Consider the following 24,715-nt stretch of genomic DNA (forward strand, 5'->3'; position numbering starts at 1 on the left):
AGTTCATATCCACACCCATCCAACCACCTGCTCCAACATGTGCATATGATCTGCACGAGGCACATTGCTTCATTCACGTACATAATCTCATTATATTGATTGTCTCTGTTGCGCTTGACTGTTCTGCCTGACACCCCAAGTAAATTGCTTGTACGTACTTGGCGATAAATGAACAATTCCGATTCGGTCTTTTCGGTCGTCTTCCCACGAGCAGTAAACCCCCCTAGCCCCTCCCCCCGTGCACCGTCCGGAAGATGATCTGGCTCGTGCCTCCCAAGGCACAACGCAGAAGCCAACCCGAGATGCTTTGTAGAGGTGCAGGGACTCGAACGTGTCCGGCTCCGCTCGCATGGACCGGAGCCAGTTTGCTCTGACTTATTAAACGCCATGTGGTTCCTCGTAGCTTGACCTTAAACCGCCGTCTTCCCATTACCAAATGCCGCCCAGGTCTGGCCGGCCATAGAGGCCTCATTCACGTACTGTACATAAATCAGTGACGCAACAAAGACAATCAGCCTGAGGCCGCATTAATCATTTTATGGAGGAGAAAAAATCTCCAGTGAAATAAAAAATTGCATTTTTGTTTGTATTCAAATGAAATGAGCTATAATACAGAATTTGGAGAGATTATATTTTAAATATTTCACGCAGGCCGGGGGAAAATGCATTAATATGCATTGACTTTTTTGTGTGGTTCATACCCAAATTAAAATGGCTTGTTTATATTTTTTATTGCTTTGTTTTGATGGTGCTTTTTAATGAGCTTTAATTAGTGCCAGAGGCAGGGTCCTGTCAGACGCGCTCCCCTTCCCCTGGATCTCAGAGCGGGCAGGCCGCAATGGGGTCCCGCTCAAGATTCGCCCAACAGATGGTTCACTCGTTGCTGGCGTTATGCAGAGCAGGAGTCTGATTATGTTTGTGTAGATGGTGTGATAAAAAGCTTTATTGCTGATGCAATATGTGGATATGTGATGATAATGTGTGGCTTGGTGTGTTAGGATGCTGTGATTGGGTGGCCATAGGTTCAGATCCCATGGTCGGCAGAGTGATTCACCATTGGGTCCTTGAACATGGGCCTAAATCCCTAATTTCTGTACGGACTGGACCCCACTTTCTCAATTTGCGTATGTCACTCTGCGCGAAAGTGTTTGCAAAATGAATTTAAATCTGGCCAGGATGTGCAGACGTTGGCATTCGTACCGTTGGTGCACTCAGGTGTCGTTTGTCTTCTTCATAAGAATTCGTTCCTATTTTAACGACGTGCGCTACGTCAAAACCCCATCAGATATGCTCCCTGCGCACGTAGAAGGCGGGTTTGTCATTTCTGACGGAGAAAGGTGCTTTTTTCCCATCCGTGGAGGTGGCTGTGGCTCTTGCGCTCATCTTTCCGGCCTGGTGCCTGCCCGGGCGATATTGCGAGCGCCGTGCACGTCTTTCTGCTTCGGGGAGCTGTCAACAGAGGTGTTCTTATTATACAGAGAAACACTGAATGTCTCCCTGTAATCAGTTACCCTTAGAATGCTGGGGAGAAGCTGGGCTTGTTTTGCAGGGCCCTGTGTTCTGAAAAGGGGGATTTTGGACCTGCCCTTAAAAATCATTATGGTTTTTTTCCTCTCTGTTTGAAATCTACTAGGGTGACTGCTGATTAGGAATCCTATAGCGGCACGTTAATCAGAGGCTATACCCCTTATTCCTGGATTTAAAATGGTTCCAGTATGTTTAACAGGATATTTAACTACCATCACTTATGCCCCACCAGTCCCCTGACGTGTTCAGTAAATGCCTCGGGCCAGTTGAGTAAAGACATCCAATCAGTGTCAGACACGAAGTCATTGGCACCCCTTTAAAAAACGCTGCTCTCACAGCTGTGTTATTTTGTCACCTCTCAGAATTAATCGCCCATGCAATGTAATTCTTCCACTGTCCAGTAGGAGGCGAGCTTTTCCCACGCATACAATATGGTTATTGTCCAGTAGGAGGCAAGCTGTTTTGTACACGAGGGTGACACTATAACTGGCTCTGTTTCCTCGCAGGAGTGCTGCCTGTGTAACTTGAGGGGCGGAGCTCTGAAGAGGACCACAGACGACAAGTAAGGATCATCGTAGGGCAGGGATTTGGATCAGAACCACACACGGTGTGCTGGTGGCATCCATTTGCCCATCGGTCCTATTCTTGTTAGTCTTCAAAGCACCTTCTACACCTTAAGGCTGGAGTACTTCTGTGTCGGGCGTACATTTAGGAATACCACCATGACTTTCTGGATCTCGCTCGACGTCCAGTACCGCTGCCCCCCCTAACCCCGCACATGCGTAACCATAGCAATGTGCCCACAGATGGGCCCACGTCATGTGTGCCATCGCCGTGCCCGAGGTGAAGTTCGTCAACGAGACGGAGCGGAGCCCCATCGACACCAGTAGGATCCCACTGCAGAGATACAAACTGGTAAGTGTGAGCCTCGCACACCCCTGACCTACACCTACCCGAACCAGGGGGGCTAATTAATGAAATAATTAATGAAATAATCACAGTTATAATTAGCAGCCTATGAAATGAATTTGCGTGGATATTGCTAGCGTTGGGAAAGTTACTCACAGAGGTCCAGAGAGTACAAATCCAGACCAAGGTTTGTTTCAACCAACCAGCTGCGTTCTCTGTGACTGACTCTGTATACTTAACTGGTTGGTTGAAACAAAACCTTTTGGATTTGTACTCTCTGGACCTGAACTTTCCGCCTTTTGTCTTTAATGGATTACTTTTGTAACTTGCCCAACACTGGATATTGGCCATGGGAAGGGGGAAATGAGGAATGTCAGCAGGTCAGGCTGCTCCGAGCCGAGCTGAGCTGCATAGTGTCACTCTCTGTGTTGGGGGGGGGTTCACTCTCTGTGTTGGGGGGGGTGCTGTCCCTCCAGTTAAATCAGGGTAAGCACGATGTCCCACTTTCTGCACCGAGGCTTCACATGCACAAGGTAAAGGTGCAATAGCCTGGCACCCCGGATCAATGGGGGGGGGGGGGGCGTGGCTGTCAGTCACATGACCCTATACTCACAGAGCTCCCTGTTGGTTCCTGCTACCCCATGGGTCGGACTGCCATGTATCATGGGAGAGCGGTTTTCAATCAGCCAAGGGCTGAATGGGGAGTAGTCTTTGCGCTGGGATGCGAGGGAGCGATGACGCACGTTAACACGTGGAGGAGATCACCTTTAACTTTCCTGGCCAGCGGTGCCTTCAGGCACACCTTCGGGAGTAATCCATCATGGGATTCCTCTCAAAAAGAAAAGTTTTATGGTCATTTCAAATTACTACTATTATTACTACATTATTACTACAATTACTATGCATACTATGATACAGAATCGCATTCACGCAAGACTTTAAAAAACGGCTTTACATGTAAGACAATATAAGAAACACAAAACAACAAGGAAGAAATAAATATAATATAAATAAATATATTGCAATTTTCGGCTTGGGCTGTACAGTGGGTTTGATCGTGAACAGCTTTAATTGGAAGAACAGAGGTACGGCGTAAGATACTTAAGTCATATGGGTGGATTATCCGTCTTCGTACTTTTGGTTACACGTGCATTCCATTGTAATAAACCTTTGCTCTCATTTCCCCTTAACACCCACCATTTGATCAGTGTGGTTTGGATACACACAGTGTGTTGCGGTGTTACATGAATTCAGGGTGCATGACGTACATCAGGAGGCCTGAGACGGATCTGTGGCCAGTGCGGCATGGGTCTGATCTCTTTTGGAAGCGAGCCCTTTGAGGGATTTTCCGTTCATTATGCCTTTGTGCTTATGCCTCTGCGTCTGATTTGTGAGAGCGAGGTCAGGCACGGCAGATTGAGTTCACCTTGCGTGTGCGCCTACCTGGAAATGCTTTCTGGATGGAACACGGCGCCCGCTTCCCGGACTTTTCCCCGACCTGCCAGCGAGCCGCTCACGACACATCGCGGAGGAATGAAAACTGTGCTTTTTTTTTTTTTTGTATAGTTTCGGGCCGAGTTCGTTCCGGCTGTGCGGGACACAGACCCATGAAGATTTTTCTCATATTTGAGGGGGAAAATCTCTCCTTAGTTCTAACGTAGTAGGGCGTTTTCCGCATGTGAGGTCCGGTCCACGGCAGAGTGGGCCCAGGCTCCATGAGTCACGGGGGACATCCGGATCGCCTCCCGGAGTTGTGAGGCTATGGGAGCAATCGGGGGCCCTTTAAATCAGCAGGCAGTGAGAGGAGGGAGCACTTCTGTTGGCGGAGAAGCAGCCTTTCAGCTCGTTTATTAAACGAACCCCTGGCTCGTTAGACATTCACAGCTGCTTCTCTCAGGCAGGCTGCCTAAGATTCTGCCTTCATCCCTTGATCCCCAGTCTGCCCACATGGCTTCCTAATCACCCCAACTGATAATGTAATATAACCCCGTCCTCATCTTGCTGCCTCTATCTATCCCTCTTTTTTTTCTTTTTTTGGTCTGGAATGTTTCCTTTTTTGCATAGGCGTTAAGATGTCCAATCAATGATAACTTCAAGGATCCTGTTTAGCATACAGGGGCGGGACCACTGGCCCGATCTGAAAGCCGATTGGCCCTCAGAGTTCCCCATCTCCTGTCACTTACCGATTTCAAACATTTCATTGGCTAATAAGGTTGGCCCTTTTGCATGAATAGAAGCCCTTCTCATGCCACCCACCTTAAAAAAAATCCTGTAATCGGCCCTGTTGGTGGATCGCAGGTTTTACAGACTCTTCTAAATATTAGCCTCAGCTCTCATCTGCTTCCTATGTTGCTTTACCATCCGTCCAAACAATCATCTTAAAACTAGTCTTAAAATACTCTTAATAGGTATTTTCTGTCCTGTTAGTCTCCCATAAAGCGCTTTAAGAGAATCGTCAGCTGATTCATTAAACCCCTTTTCAGCGTTAATGGTTTCCTGCCGCTTTTTCCTTTTCGTCTCGGTTACACCGCACGAGTCTTCTCTGTCAGCTGTATCTCGGATTTTGCAGCGATGTAGTCGAACAAAGATGGACAAACTCTTGCAAGTGTTTGCACTAGCGTTAGCACAGCTGGCAGGTTTAACGAGGATCTTAAGGAGGCCCCTCGTGTGGCCGTGTCGTCCTGATAGCACTGACAACAGTCTCCAGAAGGATCCGAAGTACCAGTTATCCGTCACTCACCAAGGCAGCTGTAGACCAAACGGGATTCATGCATTTCTCAGGCACATTTATTCCTGGTAAATATGTCAAGAAGGTTTGCACTATTTTCTCCATTTATCCATACCGGTACTTTTATCATTTAGCTTCTATAATGTTTCCCCCTGTGTAATCGGGGTGTTTTTTGCAGCTTGAGGGAATCGATGTTAATTCAGAATTGTTGGGTAATTATTTATAACTTGCGTTTACTCTTCCCTGTTGTGTGTCTTGTATTGTCTCTCTGTCTGTTTATGCCCTAGTTGTTAATCGTCTATTGTCATGGTGTTTCTAGCAGCAGGAAACCGTGCCAACGATAATTTACACCGGCATTGACCATGCAGCAATAAAGGTCCAGATTCTGATTTTTCGGGTGATGCAGACTGACTCAGGACACAATCCTTGGGCAGCTCTGTAATCGCCAATTCCAGCCTGTGCATAGATGAGCAGAGTCACACTTGTTGTGTCTTTCAAGGACACCTGAAGCCAACTCGCTCTCTTGTTCCCTTTCCCGGTGGGAGGGAACGGCCAGAAATGAGAGTGGCGCGTCGCTGATGGCCAAACCCTCCGGCTGGCTAGTAATTTGTATTTGACAGCTGAAGCGAGTGGCCGCCACCGTGCTCTTTGCGAAGAGCGTCATTCGGAAGGAGTACAGGGGGTCAGCCATATCCGACGATGGCTGAGATCAAGACATTACACTTTAGTGCCTGTGTAAGATGGGATAGGGGTATGAAATAGCACATAAGGTAGGGAAATGGTAGGCAGGGAAGGAAAATTGAGGTCTTTTTAAGATCGTTAGGTGATATAGACTCTTTTGTGTGTCTCAGGTATGTGTTTTTCCGTCTAGACGCTGTGAACTGTTACTCGGTTTTCGTTTCAGAATCTGGAGTGATTGCTGTTTGAAATTTTTTGGGGTGTTTTACTGCGAAAACTTCAGACCATTCCTGCCTTCCTGAGCCTGCAGGACATTTTTAGAACACCCCGCGTGTAGAATCATGATGTCATCAGACAGAAGAAATATCTGGAAATATCGAGACTTCTCTGCAAGAGGGAAGAGAAACGAGAACATGAATGAAAGAGGAAAGGTTTCGGTGATTTGAATCGGCAGAACTGCCGCCGATTTGCCTGTTTATTGAAATGTGGGATGCTGTGGAACTGTGGTTTTAGTTCGGCCGGGAAACCTAGAGGTTACACCGCCAACGGATGGAATAGCGGAGGCCCTTTGCAGTCGCTGCTGGGCATTGCTGTAGCAGTAATCCAAAGCTGATTTATCGTGCCGCCTGCCATTTGGAGTGAAAGGCGGCGCTAAAAGCTAATTTCCTGTGTCGTCGTTTGAAATATCACAGGACGAGGGCCGTGAGAAATCGGTGAACAGCGCTCCGAGTTGCCCTTTGAGTCGATGGCGTTCGTTAGCGAGGTCGTTGCTGGAGACGGCCGATAGCACCGGCACAATAGCGGCTAATGTTGGGGGCGTCCTCCAAAGGCGGCACGCCCGCCCCCCTGCCTATCAGAAGGGCCGTCTCATAGCACTCGCACAAAGGGACGGGGCGACAGGGCGCCGCGCAGACGACGCTGTCATACCGCCGAAGGGGAAATGTCAGCAGCGTTTTAATTGGTCTAGTGGGCAGAGGCTCACCGTGCACACAGGGGCTGAGCCGGGCTGGCGGGAGGGGGGCACAGGGGAGTCACGTCGATCCAGCAGGAGCACGCCACACTCATAATTTACAGTGGGGACTTTCTGAGTGCTTTCCAACGGCTTCCAGGTGGAAAAAAGGTGCAGACGTGCTCACAAATCTCCTGACAGAAGCAGGGCGGTGGAGGCACCCGGCGAGTGTCGCATCTAAGTCGGTATCCCTCTCCCCCCCATCACTGTGTAATGGACTGTACCCTCTGTACGGGAGGGGAGGGGGGAGAACCACCATGTTTACAAGGGGGAGTGGCTAGTACCATGTTTGAAAGGGGGGGGGGAGTGGGGTCAGTACCATGTTTACAAAAAGGGGGCAGTACTGTATTTACAATTCTTTTTACAATGGAGGGAGGAATCCTATTTACATGGGGTGGGTAACCTGTTTATATGGGGGGGTATTATGTTTACATGGGGGGTATCATGTTTAAATGGGGGAGCAATGCCATGTTATTACACTGTACTACTGCAATAATGCCGTGTTAAACTGAAGTGAAGCTTGCACTCATTAACATGCTTTAGCGATGTCGTCCGAATACATGCCTGTTTAAATAGCTGTCGCCGGGAAGACAGTGCGTCTGTGTGTGTTTGTGCGTGTGTGTGTGTGCCTGCCTGTCTGTGTGTGTGTGTGTGTGTGCCTGCCTGTCTGTGTTTGAGTGTGTGTGTGCCTGCCTGTCTGTGTGTGTGTGTGTGTCTGTGTTTGTGTGTATGTGTTCGTGTGTGGGGGGGGTCAGATATACATTACTTTGTGGGTAGGAAATGATCCCCAAAATGTGGTGATAACCTGTTATTTTGATGTTGACCATTTTTATTAAAATTGACTGCAATCTAAAAACTAAAAACGCCAAAAAACGTATTAGATTAGCCTACGGTTATGGGTTAAGGTTGTTACTGTTGGGATTAGGGTTTTGCCCATAGAAATGAATGGACGGTCCCCATAAAGACATGAGTACGTGTGTGTGTGTGTGTGTGTGTGTGTGGGGTTGTCATAGTTAGCGTTAGCATTTTTTCCATAGAAGTGAACCAGCGGGCCCCATAAGGATAGGTCTACCCTACGTGTGTGTGTGTGTGTGTGTGTGTGTGTGTGTGTGTGTGTGTGTGTGTGTGTGTGTGTGTGTGTGTGTGTGTGTGTGTGTGAGAAATCAGATTCAGGTTGTCAGGTTATGCTGCAGGACTCTCTCGTTAATGCGTGTCTGTCTTAATTGCTACACACTGTTTTTGTGTTGGTTTATTTATTGCCGTGAACGGCTGAGACTTGTGGGTGCGTTTGCCTGACTTACCCTGCCGCTCTCCTGCCCTTCTGTAAACCCGTATATATGTCCCGCACGTGCTAATTAGCAGCAGTGTGGCGGGATTCTAGGGGGGGGGCTGCGATTCCCGTGTCTCTGCTGCCCCCTTGTAGCCTCACGAGGACCTCGTCTGTTTACCAGCGCTCCTCAAAAAGCGGCTTACGCGTACATCTGGGTCCTTTCCGTAAACCACCCGCCATTAGCTTGGACGCCCTCTAGGTGGAATCCCTTGAACCAGGCTGCATCAGACTCGCTGGCCAGGGTCATCTCTGATTGACACGTCACCCTTCGTCTGTGGAGAGTCAGTCCATACTATGGGAGGACATAGCTGGTATTCTATCCCTGTGCACCAGTATTTCACAAGGTTTTTGTATGTGTCTTCATATAAACATGGGATGGTGACAGATCATCCACTCTGTACAGTCTCCCATCTTACTGAGGACACACTGTCAGCACCTGTGGAGACAATAACCAACTGAAATCACATTTTCAGCTTTTATTAATATACAGTACAGTAAATCCCCGGGTTATGAATGCCAGACAACTCATACTTACGAACGGACTGCGATAAAGACTATTATATTAAAAATTCAGGTTAAAAATAATTTTTTATTGACGAACTCGCTACTTTGTGACGCTCGTGAAAAACATTGTGCGGCTTCAGCAGTGCGGCTCAAGGTACAGTACATTACAGTATAGTACAGTACATTACAGTATAGTACAGTACATTACAGTATAGTACAGTACATTACAGTATAGTACAGTATGTAGTTACTTTTAGTATTACTGCAGTATTATGTGCCGTATTATTATTTTAAACTTAAAGCAGTAGCCTCCAGCTTTTTTTTTACCACAGGCCGGTTTCGTGTTTCATGCAAGATCATTTTCCAGGGACCGTCCATCGCACGTGAATAATAAAGCATAATAAAATCTGAAGGCAGAGTTCATTTTCACTAACTTACATGACGGTAACATCCAATAAAATCGGCACATCTGCGAAAAGTTACCTCGCGATGCCTGTTGCCGTGGTTTTCTGTCTGCGGTATTTTACTAAGCAGCTACTGTCAGTGACTTGAGTGTTGACCGCCCCAGTATGGCGTCCGCACAGACGCACTTCCGGACAGTTTCAGTGTGTGTCCGCCGGTCTCTCGGAGCCGTTGTCCTCTTGTCTCCGGTGTGTCCTCTCCGGAGCTGGATGGAGTATTCAGGTGGGGGTCGTGTCAGAGCAAGAGCCTCGAGGGAGGGGATAGAAGAGAGCAGCCCTGGTCCACTGCTGCTTGACGTAGAAGCTTCTTCAGAGAGAAACAGACAACAAGATGAACACAGGGAAGATGTGGATACGAGTGATGAGGACAAACTGACACTGGTCATTATTGCCAAGATGGTAGTTGCCATGGCTTGTGGCTTAGTGAGTTGGGACGCTGGAACTGTGAGCAGAAGGTAGGATTCAAATCCCTTATCCTGAAGATGAGGCTTCTCACTGAGCCGTATAAGTACCGTCACGCTGCCCCGTCTTAGACAGTCATGAATGAAAATGATGGCTTCCTGTCTCATGAAGTGCAGCTGACCTGTTAGCAAGGGAAGTTTTAAGTACATGGTAAGCTTTAATTTGAGCGATGGCGAACCACTGGGCCATTTATGAAATTAATAGAATCTATTTCTGTCGAACATGTCCCGCGACACCTCTTGGCCGCTTATCGGCCCCCGGAATGGCGACCGGAGTGCCGGGCTGGGGAGGAGCGTATCCATCACCGTAATGTATGACGCAGACGGCCGAGTTCGGCGTCCAGCAGGGCCCGTAATCAGTCTTCATTCCCGCGCCAGGCCCCTGTGTCTGACGTGCGGCACACGCTTGGCGACGCCCATAATGCCCCCTTTAACCTCGGCCAGGCGCCCCACCCGCCACCTCCATTTTACATCTGGGGCTGACTTTGTTTCTATATCATTTTAAATAATGAGATGCCCCCCATGCCCTCTGCCCCCCCCGCTCCCTCCCCACACCCCACACAACAAAAGGTACCTGTGATTCAGCTGGATGACAGGAATGTGGGGGGGACGGCAAAAGCTCTCTGAACCCCCACCTGCCTCTCTGTTACTGAGGGGGGCCCTACCTCAGCCACCCCATAATAGCCTGTCACCATCTTCAGCCATGCCTACAGATTGGCCCATTTCGGCCACCTGGAATCTGGATGGCAGCTGCATGCAGAAGGTTGCGTTCATTTCCCCGCGGCCAAGGGCCACGTGAGTGTATGTGAGTACGTGTGTGTATGTGATTTCCAGGTAATCAGCATTCTGCTTAATTGGGAGTGCAATGGATGGCTCGTGTGTGTCCCGCAGATGCGACTCGTCAGTGTAATACGTTTTTAAGAGGTTCACTTTTCACCCACTAATGCCGCTGATGTGCATTTGGCGCCACACGTGCCCTATGCTCACGGTAAGCAGGAAGGGTCCATCTCCCTGCCTCTCGGGGAACCAGGGCTCGCTGGAAGTCGGCGCAGTGCTTTCCTTTTTAGGTACCCCCCCGTGCTGGTTTCATAGAACCGTATTTCTGTAGAAGTTATGCACCGTGTAAGAAGATGCAAGAAATAAAAAAAAAATAATAAAAACAAAGCACTAGTGAGTACGAGCTGGAAGAACCAAGGTCTTCCCTTCTCTTCCCGTGTAATTGTACCAGGAGAGTATCACTGTTCTCTCAAACATGTGATGGCAAAATTTTAAACTATTCTCACACGGGTATGAAAGCACACACCCCTTACCCACCAGGATTCCATCCATCCACTTTCTGTAACCGCTTAACCTATCCCACCTGTCCCAGAACCTACAGGCACAAGGCAAGGAATAACCCAGGATTGGGCACCAGCTTATCGCAGGGCACACTCACCATTCATACACATTCACACCTACTGACAATCTGACAACTCCAGTTCTCCGTACCATGTTTGTGGACTTGTGGGAGGGGAAACCAGAGAACCCCAAGGGAACCCCGCGGCGACATGAGGAGAACATAAGAAATTTACAAACGAGAGGAGGCCATTCGGCCCATCAAGCTCGTTTAGGGAGAACTCAACTAATAGCTCAGAGTTGTTAAAATTTTATCTAGCTCTGGTTTAAAGGAACCCAGGGTTTTAGTTTGCGCTACACTAGCAGGAAGACCTATTATGGGTATTCCATACTTTAACTATGTTGCTGTGAAAAGAAGTGCTTCCTCAAATTCATTTTAAAATGTTCTCCCGCTAATTTTCACTTATGGCCATGAGTTCTAGTATTTAATGAACATGCAAACTCCACAAGTGGTGCCAGGACAGAGACTGGAACCGCCAGAGGTGAGAGGCAGCAGGGCTAACGGCTACACCACCATGCCAGCCCCCTAGGATTCATGGTTAACCTTTGTTGGGTTGTTCCCTCTCAATTTTTGACCCCAGAGTAGAAACTATAGTAGTAGTTACTAGTAACTTTTCATAATTTTGATGAGTTTTAGTCATAAAGAAAAGAAATATTTGGGATTATCTCATCAGTAAAGCAGGCCATCGTGTTTTACAGTAGCAAACAGGCTCCTTGAACACCCCCCATGCCAGCACTTCATCATAGATCCAAACTCGGGGCTCGTTTTCTCTTGCCTGATTGACTAACTGTACAGTATCTTCCTTTCCCATCGCAGGACACAGTGCATTAATATGTATCTGACTGTAGCTGGATCATCATAGTAAGTACTCATTAAACCGTCTCAGTGTTCAGGATGTCTTCAGGTACAATCTTTCACTTTATGCCCGCCGGCAGTAATTTGCGACACAGCTTCATCGTCGCGGGGAGCTGAGAGCAGGTAGCGTGGTGTCATTTATCCTCCTCCAAAAACGCAGGCTGCAGCGCCACTGCTGACCTGAACAGATACCGAGAGGACAGCCAACCTGCCACCAGGGAGAAGACCTCTCCCCAGGTGGTCTGCTCCTGCAGCAAATGTAAAAGCACTAGATGTAAATAATGTCGTCTTCCCCTGGCCAAAACACACTCCTGTATTTACATGTTCTGGCCTTTTATCGACGTCGGGGGCCTTAGACTGAAGGAGAAAGGCAGTGTGGATTGCTATGCTGGTGTGCTAAAGACCTTAAGGCATTGAAGTAATACATATGAAATATTGCAAAGACCAAGAGGAGTGCTCAACATCTCAGATTTCAATCATCTCAAGTTTAGACTTTTCAATATGCCCCCCTTTTGCTTCGAGGACAGCATTATAGACTCCTGGCATTCCTTCAGTCCGCTTCCAGATGTAACCACTTGGGAAGTCTTCTCCAACAGTCCTGAAGGAGCTTCCACAAGTTCTGGGCACGAGTAGGTTACCTTGCTCTTACTCTTCGTTCCAACTCATCCCAACCCAGCTACATGGGGTTTAGGTCACAGCACTCCATCTCTTTCCTTCTTCACAAGACAATATTCACTACATAACCTCAAGCTGTGCTTAGGGCTGTTGAAAAACAAATGATTTTCAATAGGTATATCCAGACTTTTCACTGGGACAAGATTGTGTACGGTTATGGTGGGGCGTGATAGTTCTAGGTGAAGCAGCCGGCCAACCAGACAAGTGTGAGGTGGAACGGTGTGTGAAAATCCAAGAGGAGAGGTTATCTCATGGGCGAAACGGGGGTTAAACGCGTTTGTTTGTGCCTCGCAGATCGATAAAGACGTGCAGTCAATCTGCAGTCTGACCCCACCCCCGATGATCCATCTGCCTCCTTCCCTCTGCGCTTTGGATTCGCTTCTCCAAAGCCCCCCTTTTCGCTCCTCTTCTGCTTAATGTCTTCATAATGACTTCCTGTCTCACGCGTGATTCTTTTATTTTTTTCCCTCTGAATCTCCTTTTAAATCACAGCTGTGAAACCTTAGAAAAGAATTAATTAGCCTCCCCCCACGCTTGCACCATTTATTAGCACTGAAGGAATAGCAGCGCTTATAGGTATTAGCGATCGCACAGTTACTGTTTACATCCCTAGCTAAATGTAAATGTTTAATATAGTGGCTGGATCCAGGGTTTGTTTTCAGTATAGTGTATAAACTTAGTCATTTATCCAGGAGTGTTTGTGACTTTGTCCGATGGTTGAGCCTTTGTTCCTCACATTTCATAGCGTGCATCTCTGTCTCCAAGGGTAAAGACTAATATGTCATTGCATGCCGGGCCTATAGGAGTCGCTAATGCAGCAGCTGACTGAGAAACCTTGAGTTATTGCACCAACTGACTTTCCACCCCCTCGACAGAGAAAGGTGCCAATTATGTCGCATCTACGTAGAGCTCCCGGTTACATCCGGTGCCTCATATACAGTTAGCGTGGACTCCTGCCCTGCCTGAGTTACAGGACTCAACGTATATTCAGCCAACAGTGTCTCTTATTTTGACCAGAATCCATTTTGATTCACTGCTGTTACGGAATATATCCTGCAGGACTCATTACCATGTTGGTCCTTTGTGTTCTCCTCCAACATGGGCTGTCAGGGAAATGTTTAAATTGCTCTTCTCTTCCACATCTTGTCTCTTATCTTGAGTCGTGGCGAGAGCATAGCTACGGTTTTGGAAACCACAGGACGTTTTTAAATGCCCAATCAAAGCCTGCAAGAGAGTATAGAGTATTTAACATTTTTTTGGGAAATGTTCACACAGTGTATATACACATCATTAATAATTTATTGTAACATATGTCTCAACGAGAGTAACATAAATTATCTAAAGACAATTTATTAAAAAGGACGCATTCAGCATAGTGTTTAACATGCCGTCTGGCAACCGCCGGCCATTTCTCTGCTCTGGTGAGTGAGAAAGGGTGTGAAGTGAGCTATTTTGAGGCAGTAGGTGGTAAATGGGTACCTCTCAAGATTTCACTGAGCGACAGAATTGATTATTATGTACACTGCCACTCTGGAAGGGGGGGGCCACGGTTTAGTCTCCGCGAATGTCAGTGAGACGTATAATCTGATTGGGGCACGCCTCTCCCCCAACTCCATCTGTCTTCCCCCGGCTAAATATCCCAATTAGTTCCGGTCTCGAAAGCCTCGCGCCCCCATTTCCCCGCCGCCGTCCTTGTCATCAGTGACGGAGCGATGACTGCAGGATGTTACAGTCTGTCCAAGGCAGAGGTGTCTTCGTTTTCCAAAGGCTGGATGTCAACACCCTCTGCTTCCTTCTAGGACTGGTGTTTAAAGCATGAGGAGAAATGCTCTGTATTGTGCTTTGACTCTATGTATAAATATCATGTTGGTGAGTTAGAGGATCGTATTTACATTTTTCTTGTATTAGCTAAGAGGATGACTTCACTGTAATCTTGGTATTTCTACCCTCGCCTACCCCCCCCCCCCCCCCCCCCCCGCCCCATTAATATTTTTTTAGCTTGTTCAGACTTTCTTTGGTGCTCTTTGGTTTAATGCACCTAGGTCGTTAACGCTTGTTTGTCGGGCCATACCGTCGCATCCCGTCAGGACGTCGTCCGCGAAGCCTCCTTGATTGCTCATGCCGTGGCACGCTTTAGTGGATTAATTAAGCCCCCTAATCTGCTGCGCAATTAACTCTGTGTCTTCTGAGAGAAGCTGCACTGGATGAATTCATCAGGAATAATAGAGGGATTCCTCATTTAATTTAGCACAAAGGTTTTGATGGTGTAATGATTTCATCCTCCTGAGAAGAAATTATGTTGAACGGCTACTCTTTTAAACTTGCCAGCATCGATTAGTTACAATAAGATGTTTTCATATAAAAGATAATGAATTCCAAGCTGAAATTATGATGAGTCACCCTCCCCCCCCCCCCACCCTCTACTGTCGCCATCCTGTTCCACGGCAACCAGCGACCAATCCGGAATCTGGTGTCCCCTCTCTCCACAGAAGTGTGTCTACTGCCGCAAGCGGGTCAAGAAAGTGTCGGGCGCCTGCATTCAGTGTTCGTGCGGCCGCTGCCCGACCTCCTTCCATGTGACGTGCGCACATGCCGCTGGTGTCACCATGGAGCCCGACGACTGGCCGTACGTGGTGTTCATCACCTGTCACCGGCACCAGGCACGCAGCTCCTTGGCTGTGAGTGTTCCAACTCCCTCGGGCTGCTGTTACTTGTGGACTTTAGCTTTCTAAGGTGCTTCTGTTCGGTCTGAAAGATGCCCTGCTAAGTCCGATCCATTTAATGTCTAATTCTTTATACTAATTCAGGTCCATGTACTCCCATAATATCAAATTTCCAATAAAAAAAATGATAATTTCAATTTTGACAAGCTTGTGACTTGTGCCGTCGGAAATTTGATTAGCGTGACAATTTCATTTCTCTGCAGACGGTTCAGCTGTTGCTACTCATTTTTACAGCTGTATGTGACTAATTTAGATGATTATAATTGCTTATGTTTATTCTGTTTATTTTCTTAATAAGGTTTCATTGATTATAATTAATGTCATTAACTAGGCAGCATCTGTTATTGATACAATGAGTAATTAAAAGTCGACACTATTGAGGTCTTAGATTTCTGTGTGTTACAGCATATTGTGGCAGCTGCAATGTGTACTTTTCCTGCTTATATAAGTGTAAAGTGCCTCGACGTAAAGGTTTCTGTTTGTATGCTGGGTTCGTGTTGCATTTCACATCATAAATGATGATCTTTTGGCAGAGGAGCAAAGCATGCAAGAAGGACATCGTGTTGGGGCAGACAGTTATCAGCAAGCACAAAAACTTGAGGTACTACACATCCAGGGTCACAGAGGTCACCTCTCAGACGTTCTACGAAGTCATGTTTGATGACGGCTCCTTCAGCAATGACACCTTCCCTGAGGACATTGTGGTAAGTTTGCTAAGTATTGACTTTTATTCAGTTGACTTTTATAGCCATCTAGATGTTAGACGGCAATGGCCTTTTAAGGAATGTTTTTTAAAACATCCTTTTCAAGCACATTACACCCCATGAAATTCGAATGACGCAAACACCCAAAGTCGAATGGCTACTAAATTAGCAGCATCCCAAAAACCCAGCCACTGTACCCAGCAAGGAACATCAGTATCTTTGCTACTGTGCGCGAGTCGGTGAATCCACTCTGTAGTCAAGATCTTGCTTTGAGCCGCATGTCCTTCCTTTCCGGGCTGTGACGGCTGCCCCGTTTATGTTGCAGGGCAGAGTACTAGACAAAAAACAATCTGCAGCCATGGGTCTGACAGCTGGCGCTGGGCTCAAGTCAGTGACCCCCGGCTTACTTATGAATATCCCTGCTGGACCCAAGGAACTGGCCTATCAGAGCCTTTGCAATACTCTTATCTGTCCTGCAGTGCAAGGAAATGCACTTCAGTACAACACTGCACTGTACAGCACTGCTTTTCACTGGTCAGCACTGGTCAGAGCTGTTAGCCTGAAAACAGATCCGGTGAGGTCGGTACTGCAAGCAGAATTGGTGGTAAATTAGACTGAATGGCACGACGAAAGGTAACGTCGCTCATTGACAGGCCAAGGCCCATTGGTGTATCTCCTTCTCACCATCTTGGCTGCAGGAGGAAGGCACATGGCAGTGCTGTTATTTTCCTTTGCTGCCGCGCATGCTTCAGACTTCTCTCTGAAGAGGCGGGAAACGCCCATAGTGATGGTGAAAGGAAAGTGTTTGTAGAATAGATGCATTCACTGAAGCCCTAGGTCGTGCCTTAGTAAGTCCCCACAAAGAAAATACGGATCTAAATCCAGGCGCAAACCTGGTGATGTTTGCCATAGTAAACCCTGCAGCCAGTCAGATATTATATCAGGAGCTGCACATTAAATAGTAGCTAAAAATAACTCTCTGCCCTTTTTACTATACATGAAATAGATTATATTACTTTCATTGTTCATAGTATTTCTGAAGCTCTAAGGTTTATAGGTTTATTTGAAATGATAGTATAGTTTCTATGGGAACCCCTACAGATTCCCTGTCATCTGTGATTGGAGATGTTAAGATTCTTCTCAAAGTATATCATTGTTCCTGGCATAAATGAAAAGCAAAGTGAATTATGTTATTTTGATATTTATACGCTGGGTGTTTGATCTGTGGTCTTCTGACACGCTGTTAACTTGAATTACGGCTAATCATGACACGGTCAGTACATGATGTCCACCATTTTCCACGTTCCAGTGATTCTGTCGGTACCAGGCCTCAGGAGTCGATGTTCTGTTTAAAGTAGGCTGCGACCTTGTCCACATGACGCGGGTTCTTCACGCCTGATAAACAAAACAAAAACAAACAAACAAACGTGAAAACCTGGCAGACAAACACGAAATCCCGCAGCTCCATCACACGGACTAGGATGCGACCGATAGGAAGAGCTTGTGATTGACGACGACTCGCCATCCTTGTTTGGATGCTGTAGTGCCCCTTCTTGTTGCTGTAGTGATCGAGTCCCGGGTGTTTTAAGCAAAAAAATTTTTTTTTCAGCTGCCATTTGAAGAGCCTATAACCCTTTTAAAATGTCCATCACATCAACAACTCTACGGGAAATGCAGTGTCTGCAAAAGGTGGCAGATGCTTTTTCATTCCTCCCACACGCACCACATATCGTGATCACCTTCACCCTTGGTTAGCCAGACTGCTAATCAAGATGAGCGTTATAAAATGAGAGTATCCCTGTCAGCGCGTCCCTCCCCTTATGATATAAATGACAGCAGTACTGCTTATGGTTTAATTACTGAGATGTATGCTTCTGTGCAGTTTCTCGTAATAATTTAGGGAAATCCGACTTGTAGATCTGACAGAGCTCTGGTTGGGAATTCATCCCCAAGGAAGTACTCAACCTCTAAAAAGGCCATTGTTTATTTCCTTTATTTGTTTATGCTTTTCATCCTGGACAAATTGGTTTTGATATGATGGTAGGATTCGGGTTAACCCTGTCGTTTTGGTGAGAAAACAGAAGCTTGTGTAATCATTGATTCTCTCTGATCTGTCGCCAATGGAAATACCGCACGCGTTGGATTACATCTGTACTTCCTTTTATGGTTTGGTGTGTTTTTGGCAGCTGTGAGGGTTGACAGTAGGGGTCATCTTATCCATTTGCTCATTATGACATGAATTACACACGCAGGCCTCATCTCAGTTTTTAACTTGTAGTAGATATGATGCATGAATCGTGTCATAGGGAGCAAAAATGTGCCAGTAGGGAGCAAAAATGTGGACTGTCCAGCCGGCAGTTTGGAGGGAGCAAAAACGTGGAACAACTGTGAATCCCTAAGGACCGGATTTGGAAACACTGCTCTAAAGGGTTAATGTCCATCAGGCTGTGGTCTGAGCTGAGAGATACAGGATGACCTGCTGAAAAAGTTCGGTATTTCTGCAGAGAGCAGAAGATGGAGGCAGGAAAGGTAAAAGCTCAGCCGTATGGTATGGAAGCAGCTCATTTAGGGATTTTCAGTTAAACACCGAAATATCGGCATTTAACTCCCAGATGCCTCTCAGGGCCGATGGATGGGAATTTAAGGACAGTTCAATACAGATGGTTTTAACTGAAGGTCTTACAGCCGTGTTTGAAAACACAACACTTTGATGACATCTAGATAAGAAGAGGCAATTGTTATGCTGTTTTATTCCTCTTTTATGAATGCACAGGTGAATACTGCAGTGCTTAAAAAAGTCATGTCTGTGTGTCAAATTGTGTTTGTTAGAGAGGCATATTTAGAAAGATGTCTATGTACCTGACCCTCTGGCTGTGCACTGGCCATCACACTGCTTTCCAGTGTTTTATAAATTCTGGGATTTGCATGGCTGAAATTATTTTTAGGTCACAGTTAGCACAAGACTAGAGGCCACAGACCATTGCATGTTTAAACCACAAAAGGCATCCTGCTGGTGTATCCTTAAGCAAGATACTTAACCTGCATTTCCCCACAGAAATTTCCAGTTGGATAAGTATTGTATGTAATGTTAGATATAAGGCATCCAGCAAAGGAAAGGGAGTAGAATTGCTGTGTTTCTTCACTTTCAATTTGCAATGGAGTATGCTGCTCTAGTACGTGTGTAGTTTAAAATTCTACAGAATTCTACGGAAACGGAACGGCAGGATACAAAATGCTAAATCTGGTGATGTATTTTCATGGCAGAACTGAAGTGAAAATTCTGCTCCAGCGTTTTGGAATCCTTCTCAGTAATTAACGATTAATAGTCCTATTCGCAGGGTTACCTAATGATACGCTAAAAGCAAAATGACTTCTGCATTTAGTTCTAATTATATACACGCAATTAAGTGCCCTGATCTCCTACTGGGATTTTTTTTTATTTATTAAAGCAACCCGAAGACCCCCATCAGTCAAGCTGTACAATTGGAGGCTGGACTTCCTCGTAAATATGGTAGGGGGTCCAATAGTGCATCTTGGGCGGTCTTCTGAGTGGGGGCTGGCTTAGAGCCCTAACCTCTTTAGTGCAATTAAAGATTCAAGCTGTTTCACAACATCCGTGACTAGTTTTGAAAGCTGTACCATTCTGTCCCGGAATTGGTTGCTTTATATATACTCATTATTCGCAGGTGAAATGCCATTTGCTTATATAAATGATTAGCTTTAAAACATTTTAACTGGGTTACAGGAAGACGTATGTGATAGTTTGATGCGACGTGCCTATGTAATAATGTATAGCTCCTGTTCTAGGTCAAATTCATACACAACTCGATTATTCATTTGCCCCTGTGCTGTTCGGAAAGACAGGGAACACAATGTTACTTTGCGCCGATATCAATAAATCATGACCCTCACTGGAGCTGTTACACGTTTTGCTGTAGGGAAAGCGAGTATAAATGTTCCTGTAGAGCATATCCCCTTTAAACTGAACATTTCTGTGTCGAGTCTGACATTACTTTCGCAGTCTGACCAATTAAATATTTTTTTTTTATGTAATGGAAAAAGTTGTGGGCTGGTAATTGCTCCGGACAATTAAGCTGGATTCCCAAATCCCAATTGGGTCTGAGCGTTTTTTTTTATTATTATTATTATTTTTCCAAAGACTTTCTTCTTTGGACATAATGGCACCAAGAAAATGAAAATTGGGTATTAATGAAACCGAATTCATGAAGCTTCCGTCTTGGCTAATCCCAGTACTGTTTTTATGTCTCATGTTAACAAAAGACCACACATCCTGTATGCAGTGTAATTACTAGGAGTTAATTTGCTCTAATGCTTAAATCAGCAGCAGCAAACAGCAAAATCCTTAGAAAATAGTAGCACAATTAGCCAGCTTTAATCCTAGCTCGACTGGCGGGGGAACGTTTGGGATGCGAGAATCGCTTCCTGCAGCATCTCTGACTGCACAGGCAACGCTTTGCGGAGTAACAGTCATCGAGGGAACACAGGGTGAATTTCCAGGTGGTCTGCTTATGCCGAGGTGGCTATCACTGACTCATAATCGAGCCAGGACCGACCATCCCTTAATTCCGAAAAATTCCGGACATATCCTCCTCTCCTTTGAAGGCTGAGCATAGAGACGCACGGGATCCTGTCTGCTGTCCTGCAGCTGTGCGGCTCGGATCCGCGGGGATCATGGGACGCAGCGCATTTCTGCTGCTCAGCAGTCGCTGGATTAATTCCGGCGTCTCCTTAAGCCAATCTCAGTTGGCGCATGACCTTTCTCGCTCTCTCTGCGCCCCCCAGAGCCGGGACTGCGTCCAGCTCGGTCCTCCAGAGGTGGGAGAGGCAGTGCAGGTCAAGTGGCCAGACGGACTCTTCTACGGAGCCAAGTACCTGGGGTCCAACACATCCTACATGTACCAGGTAAACGCCATAGCAGCGTAACGCCACAGATGTTCCGCCGTGTGCCGAACCGTGGACCACCGACTGCCGAATCCCTCTCACGCTGATCTGGACAGTTGAGGGTTACTCCTCTCCACCGGGGGAACAAAAAAAAAAGAAAAACACAACATTGTCTCTGGGAGGGAAGACAGTCTAAAATATTAAAAGCTGTCTTTAATTATTCATGCGGTCCTGATGTGGGTGTGGGGAACTTCTGCATTAATTCTCTCTGTGGCTTTTGGGAGTTTGAAACAATGTTGTTTTTGCTGTAATAGTCTAGTGGGGATTTATTCGCTGGGTTTGTACAGTGTTTTAAAGGATCCCTCTACCTCTGTGGGAGTGTGAGCACGTCACCACGCACAGCCGTCGGATTTGTTCTTACCGCTGTTCTTTTTAGACATGCTAGGGTGCTAAACTGTCACCTGAATGAAACTCCCTGCCGTAGCTGTCACGTCTGATACCCGCTGCGGGAAATCGGCAAGGATCTGTGCACGTTAGGGGATTTAGCTGCACAAGTACCTCTATTTTACAGCTGCAGCCCAGTTCCACGCTGATAATATTCCTACCAAATTGCTTCTAGTAAATCCAGAAGTATTATGAGAAATCCTTAATTATTATTATTATTATTATTATTATTATTATTATTATTATTATTATTATTTTTTACCAGCTAAATGCAATTCAGAAAGTCGGCAGAATTTTCAAAGGAACACCGCCCATTTTCTGATTTGCCTTTCATACTAATATAATACCTTTTTAATTCCTTTAAACCCATCTGGGTGGCATGCAGTAAAAATATTATTCCTGCCACGTCGACTCGGTTGAGACACTCATCGGCCGAGCCGGAGCACACCTTAATATTTCGAACCTTAAATCAGACATCCTTGGAAAATGTGATGGATTCAGGAGCGCAATTTTCCTGATTTATCATGTTCACGTGGTTAATATTTCTGACCACAAATCAAGTGTGTTTTGGAATCTGCAGCACATATCTGTAAAAATACTCCTGAAGGCTGTGAAGCAAAGGCACTACATTTCACCTTTATTTCCGTTTTATTCGTCTAACTGAAATTTTTATCTCAAGTAACTTATAGTAGATGGAAGGGTTACAATTTATGTTGGTTCTAAGGGATTCTAAGCCACAGTCTCTCGGCACGGGAGGATTTGGAATCATTGGTTTATTCACGCTCTCATGCGATCTGTGCTCGGTTGTTGTTTGCGCACAATTCAGGTGTGTAGCTCTGACCGTGAATGCGGGGAGTCCGATCTCTGGCACGGGTTTCACGTCCGATTAGGCTGTTGTGGTTTGTCTCCAGGGAGTCTCATGACTGTTTGTGACTTCGGTGACACTTTCTATGAATGCCGTGTCTATAAGATTCTATGAACACATTCATAACGCATTATAATGCATTTATAAAGCATTACAAACGTCGATATAAATATTTATAAAAAGGCATAACACATAATGTTTATTATGCATTATGAAAGCTTTATGAAGCGATAGATACCTTCATAATGCAGTACAAAGCATCCTTAATATGGACTGCATCCTTGCCATCAAAATGCAATATGAGGGTATCTGTAGTTCGTTATAGATGAGCGTTTCTTTGAAGCTCATTAAGTATTATACTACGCTATAATGCCCTATGACTGTCAATAGGAGGTGCTGTAACGCTTTATTAATTCTTATACCGACCATTATAATGCATTATGAAGGTATCTATAGTGCATCATAGATGAGAGCTTCATTGTAGCTTATGTAGTTCTTTGTAGCTTCATTGTAATTTAAGTCGAACTATAATGCATTATGACTGTCAATAGAAGATGCTGTAATGCTTTATTCTCATATTGACCATAATAATCCAGTATGAAGGTGTCTGACAGCTTTAAGTAGTTTTACCGTATCTTTTTTTTTTGTTAAAATACTGAAGAAAACACACAATCGACAACAGTGGCCTACAGTGAAATATGGTTCACCTCAGTGGGTATTAGCAGCCATTTAACCCTCTCCCACTGCTCCTTCAGCTCACAATGCAGCCCCAAGCATCAAAGATGATTCTGAAATCGCTTATACTCATCGAAGCTCTTTGTCCTCTAAAGTACCACTTCCTGTTCAAAGACCCTGTACTCTTCCACTTCTATAATGCACTAATGACCCCACACTGTGTGTGTTTTTAAACCAAGACATAATCTTCTGTGGCCCATTATGTGACAGAAACATCCATCCTGGTACTTAGCAGTCCCCCTGCGCCCTTCGGTGCACCTTGTTTCGATTTTTATCTCTCAAAGTTCGACGGGAACTTTCCAACTGTCTACCGCCGGTGAATCATTCGCTCACCTCATACCTGTCTTACACCAGAGGGCCCTCTTCACAGTACAGGCCGTTTAAGAGTAGAGTGGTCGTTCGTTCTGATAATCAGCGAGGTGAAGTGTCATTATCAGTCCCCGTGGGCGGACCCCAGGGATATCTAGAGACCTCACATTACAGATCCCCATTAAACGCACCTTTGTAAGTGTGTGTGGGGTCATTCTGGCTGTCTGTTGTCTGAGGGTTGAGTTTTTATCCGGAGGGGTATGTCTCCACCATTGTCCTTTATGAGCTAAGCCTGGTGTAAAAGCTAAAATATACGGTAGGTGAATTTATCCCCAGCAAAACAGCAAGACTTGCATCCAAAGCAGTGTTTATATACCTGTATCCGCACATAGCGAAAATTCATCACTGAAAAGTTAGTGTTTTTTCCTCACAGATGTAACATCATTCCCCTTTATCCACAATGTCTTCTCTTTTGATGTAAATTATGCGTTAAAGTGTTCCCAGAAGCAGCTCCTCCAGACTTCCTCAAGAATGAGAGACGTTCACGTATTATATGCTGACAGTGAGGTAGCTTGCTGGTCTGCAGATCTCATGTATATGTATATTCTAACGGCAGAAATAGTCGCTGCCTGTATTGAATATGTCTACTGTGCTAGCGCCGAATGTTAATTAAGATCAGTGCCTGATGGAGACGGAGACGGAGAGTGAAGGATCCTCCCCCTCTGATAGTGGATCGCTTCAGCTATTAATGATGTGAATTTTGCTGCAGCTGCTGGATAATTGATCTATCGCCTAAACGGAGCCTGTGAAACATGTCGCGCCGAGTTACCCGCTCTAAATGTCAGCCGAGCGCCGTCGTGTCTTAACCGCGACGGACGTCGACCTTGGGAAAGCGAGCGCCCTGTGCAGTGTGATGGGCAGGGGCGGATGCAGGGGCGGATGCAGGGTTGTCCGGGTTACGGTTACCGTTAGCAGCCGGGAGCGAGGGCACCCACGTGTGCGTCACGCGGCATCCTTAAAAAAACGTGGGCGATTCTAGAGTTACGGGCTTGACATTTAGTTTCATATTGACAAGCAAAATGCCTGAGAGTGTGGAACGGCTTAGTATCAAGGAGTCAATTTACATTTTCGCGTAACCTCTTGGGTTTAATATAAACAAATCCTCAGAATTCGTATATATTTATTTGCATTTTAGATATACAAAGCATTTTATCAGCGTTACGGGTATGACATCATCAGAAAAACCAACCTGGTTTCTAAGAGACCTGGCTCTAAGGATAGATTCAAGGCACTGCAGGTTCTCCTGTCCTTGATGAATGTAGTAACCATCATTTTTCTTGTGGGGGGGGGAATAAAAGGTGTTGAACTCAGAGGTGTTTAAGGCACTTCCTGCAGTCAGCATGTTATTTCTATTTCCGTATCATGCATTTTGTTTGTAGGTTCCTGTGTGAGAAATGTCATTACGCGTAAGGAACCCCATGGCGTCCTGCAGCCCCTCTT

The 24,715-nt window shown here is 45.9% G+C and overlaps 1 protein-coding gene across 5 annotated transcripts in view; it reads left to right on the top strand.

Annotated features, from left to right (window-relative positions):
- The window catches only part of kdm4c (lysine (K)-specific demethylase 4C), an 84,045-nt gene that overhangs the window by 55,572 nt on the left and 3,758 nt on the right, over positions 1–24,715 (top strand). For all 5 annotated transcript variants that reach the window (XM_048996640.1, XM_048996643.1, XM_048996639.1 and 2 more), the window contains exons 16-20: positions 2,034–2,089; positions 2,334–2,442; positions 15,023–15,211; positions 15,790–15,960; positions 20,764–20,883. In XM_048996640.1, the coding sequence (XP_048852597.1) occupies positions 2,034–2,089; positions 2,334–2,442; positions 15,023–15,211; positions 15,790–15,960; positions 20,764–20,883 (645 nt within the window). The remainder of the gene's footprint in view (positions 1–2,033; positions 2,090–2,333; positions 2,443–15,022; positions 15,212–15,789; positions 15,961–20,763; positions 20,884–24,715) is intronic.

The sequence above is a fragment of the Brienomyrus brachyistius genome, chromosome 25, assembly GCF_023856365.1.
Source record: "Brienomyrus brachyistius isolate T26 chromosome 25, BBRACH_0.4, whole genome shotgun sequence".
Classification (NCBI taxonomy): Eukaryota; Metazoa; Chordata; class Actinopteri; order Osteoglossiformes; family Mormyridae; genus Brienomyrus; species Brienomyrus brachyistius.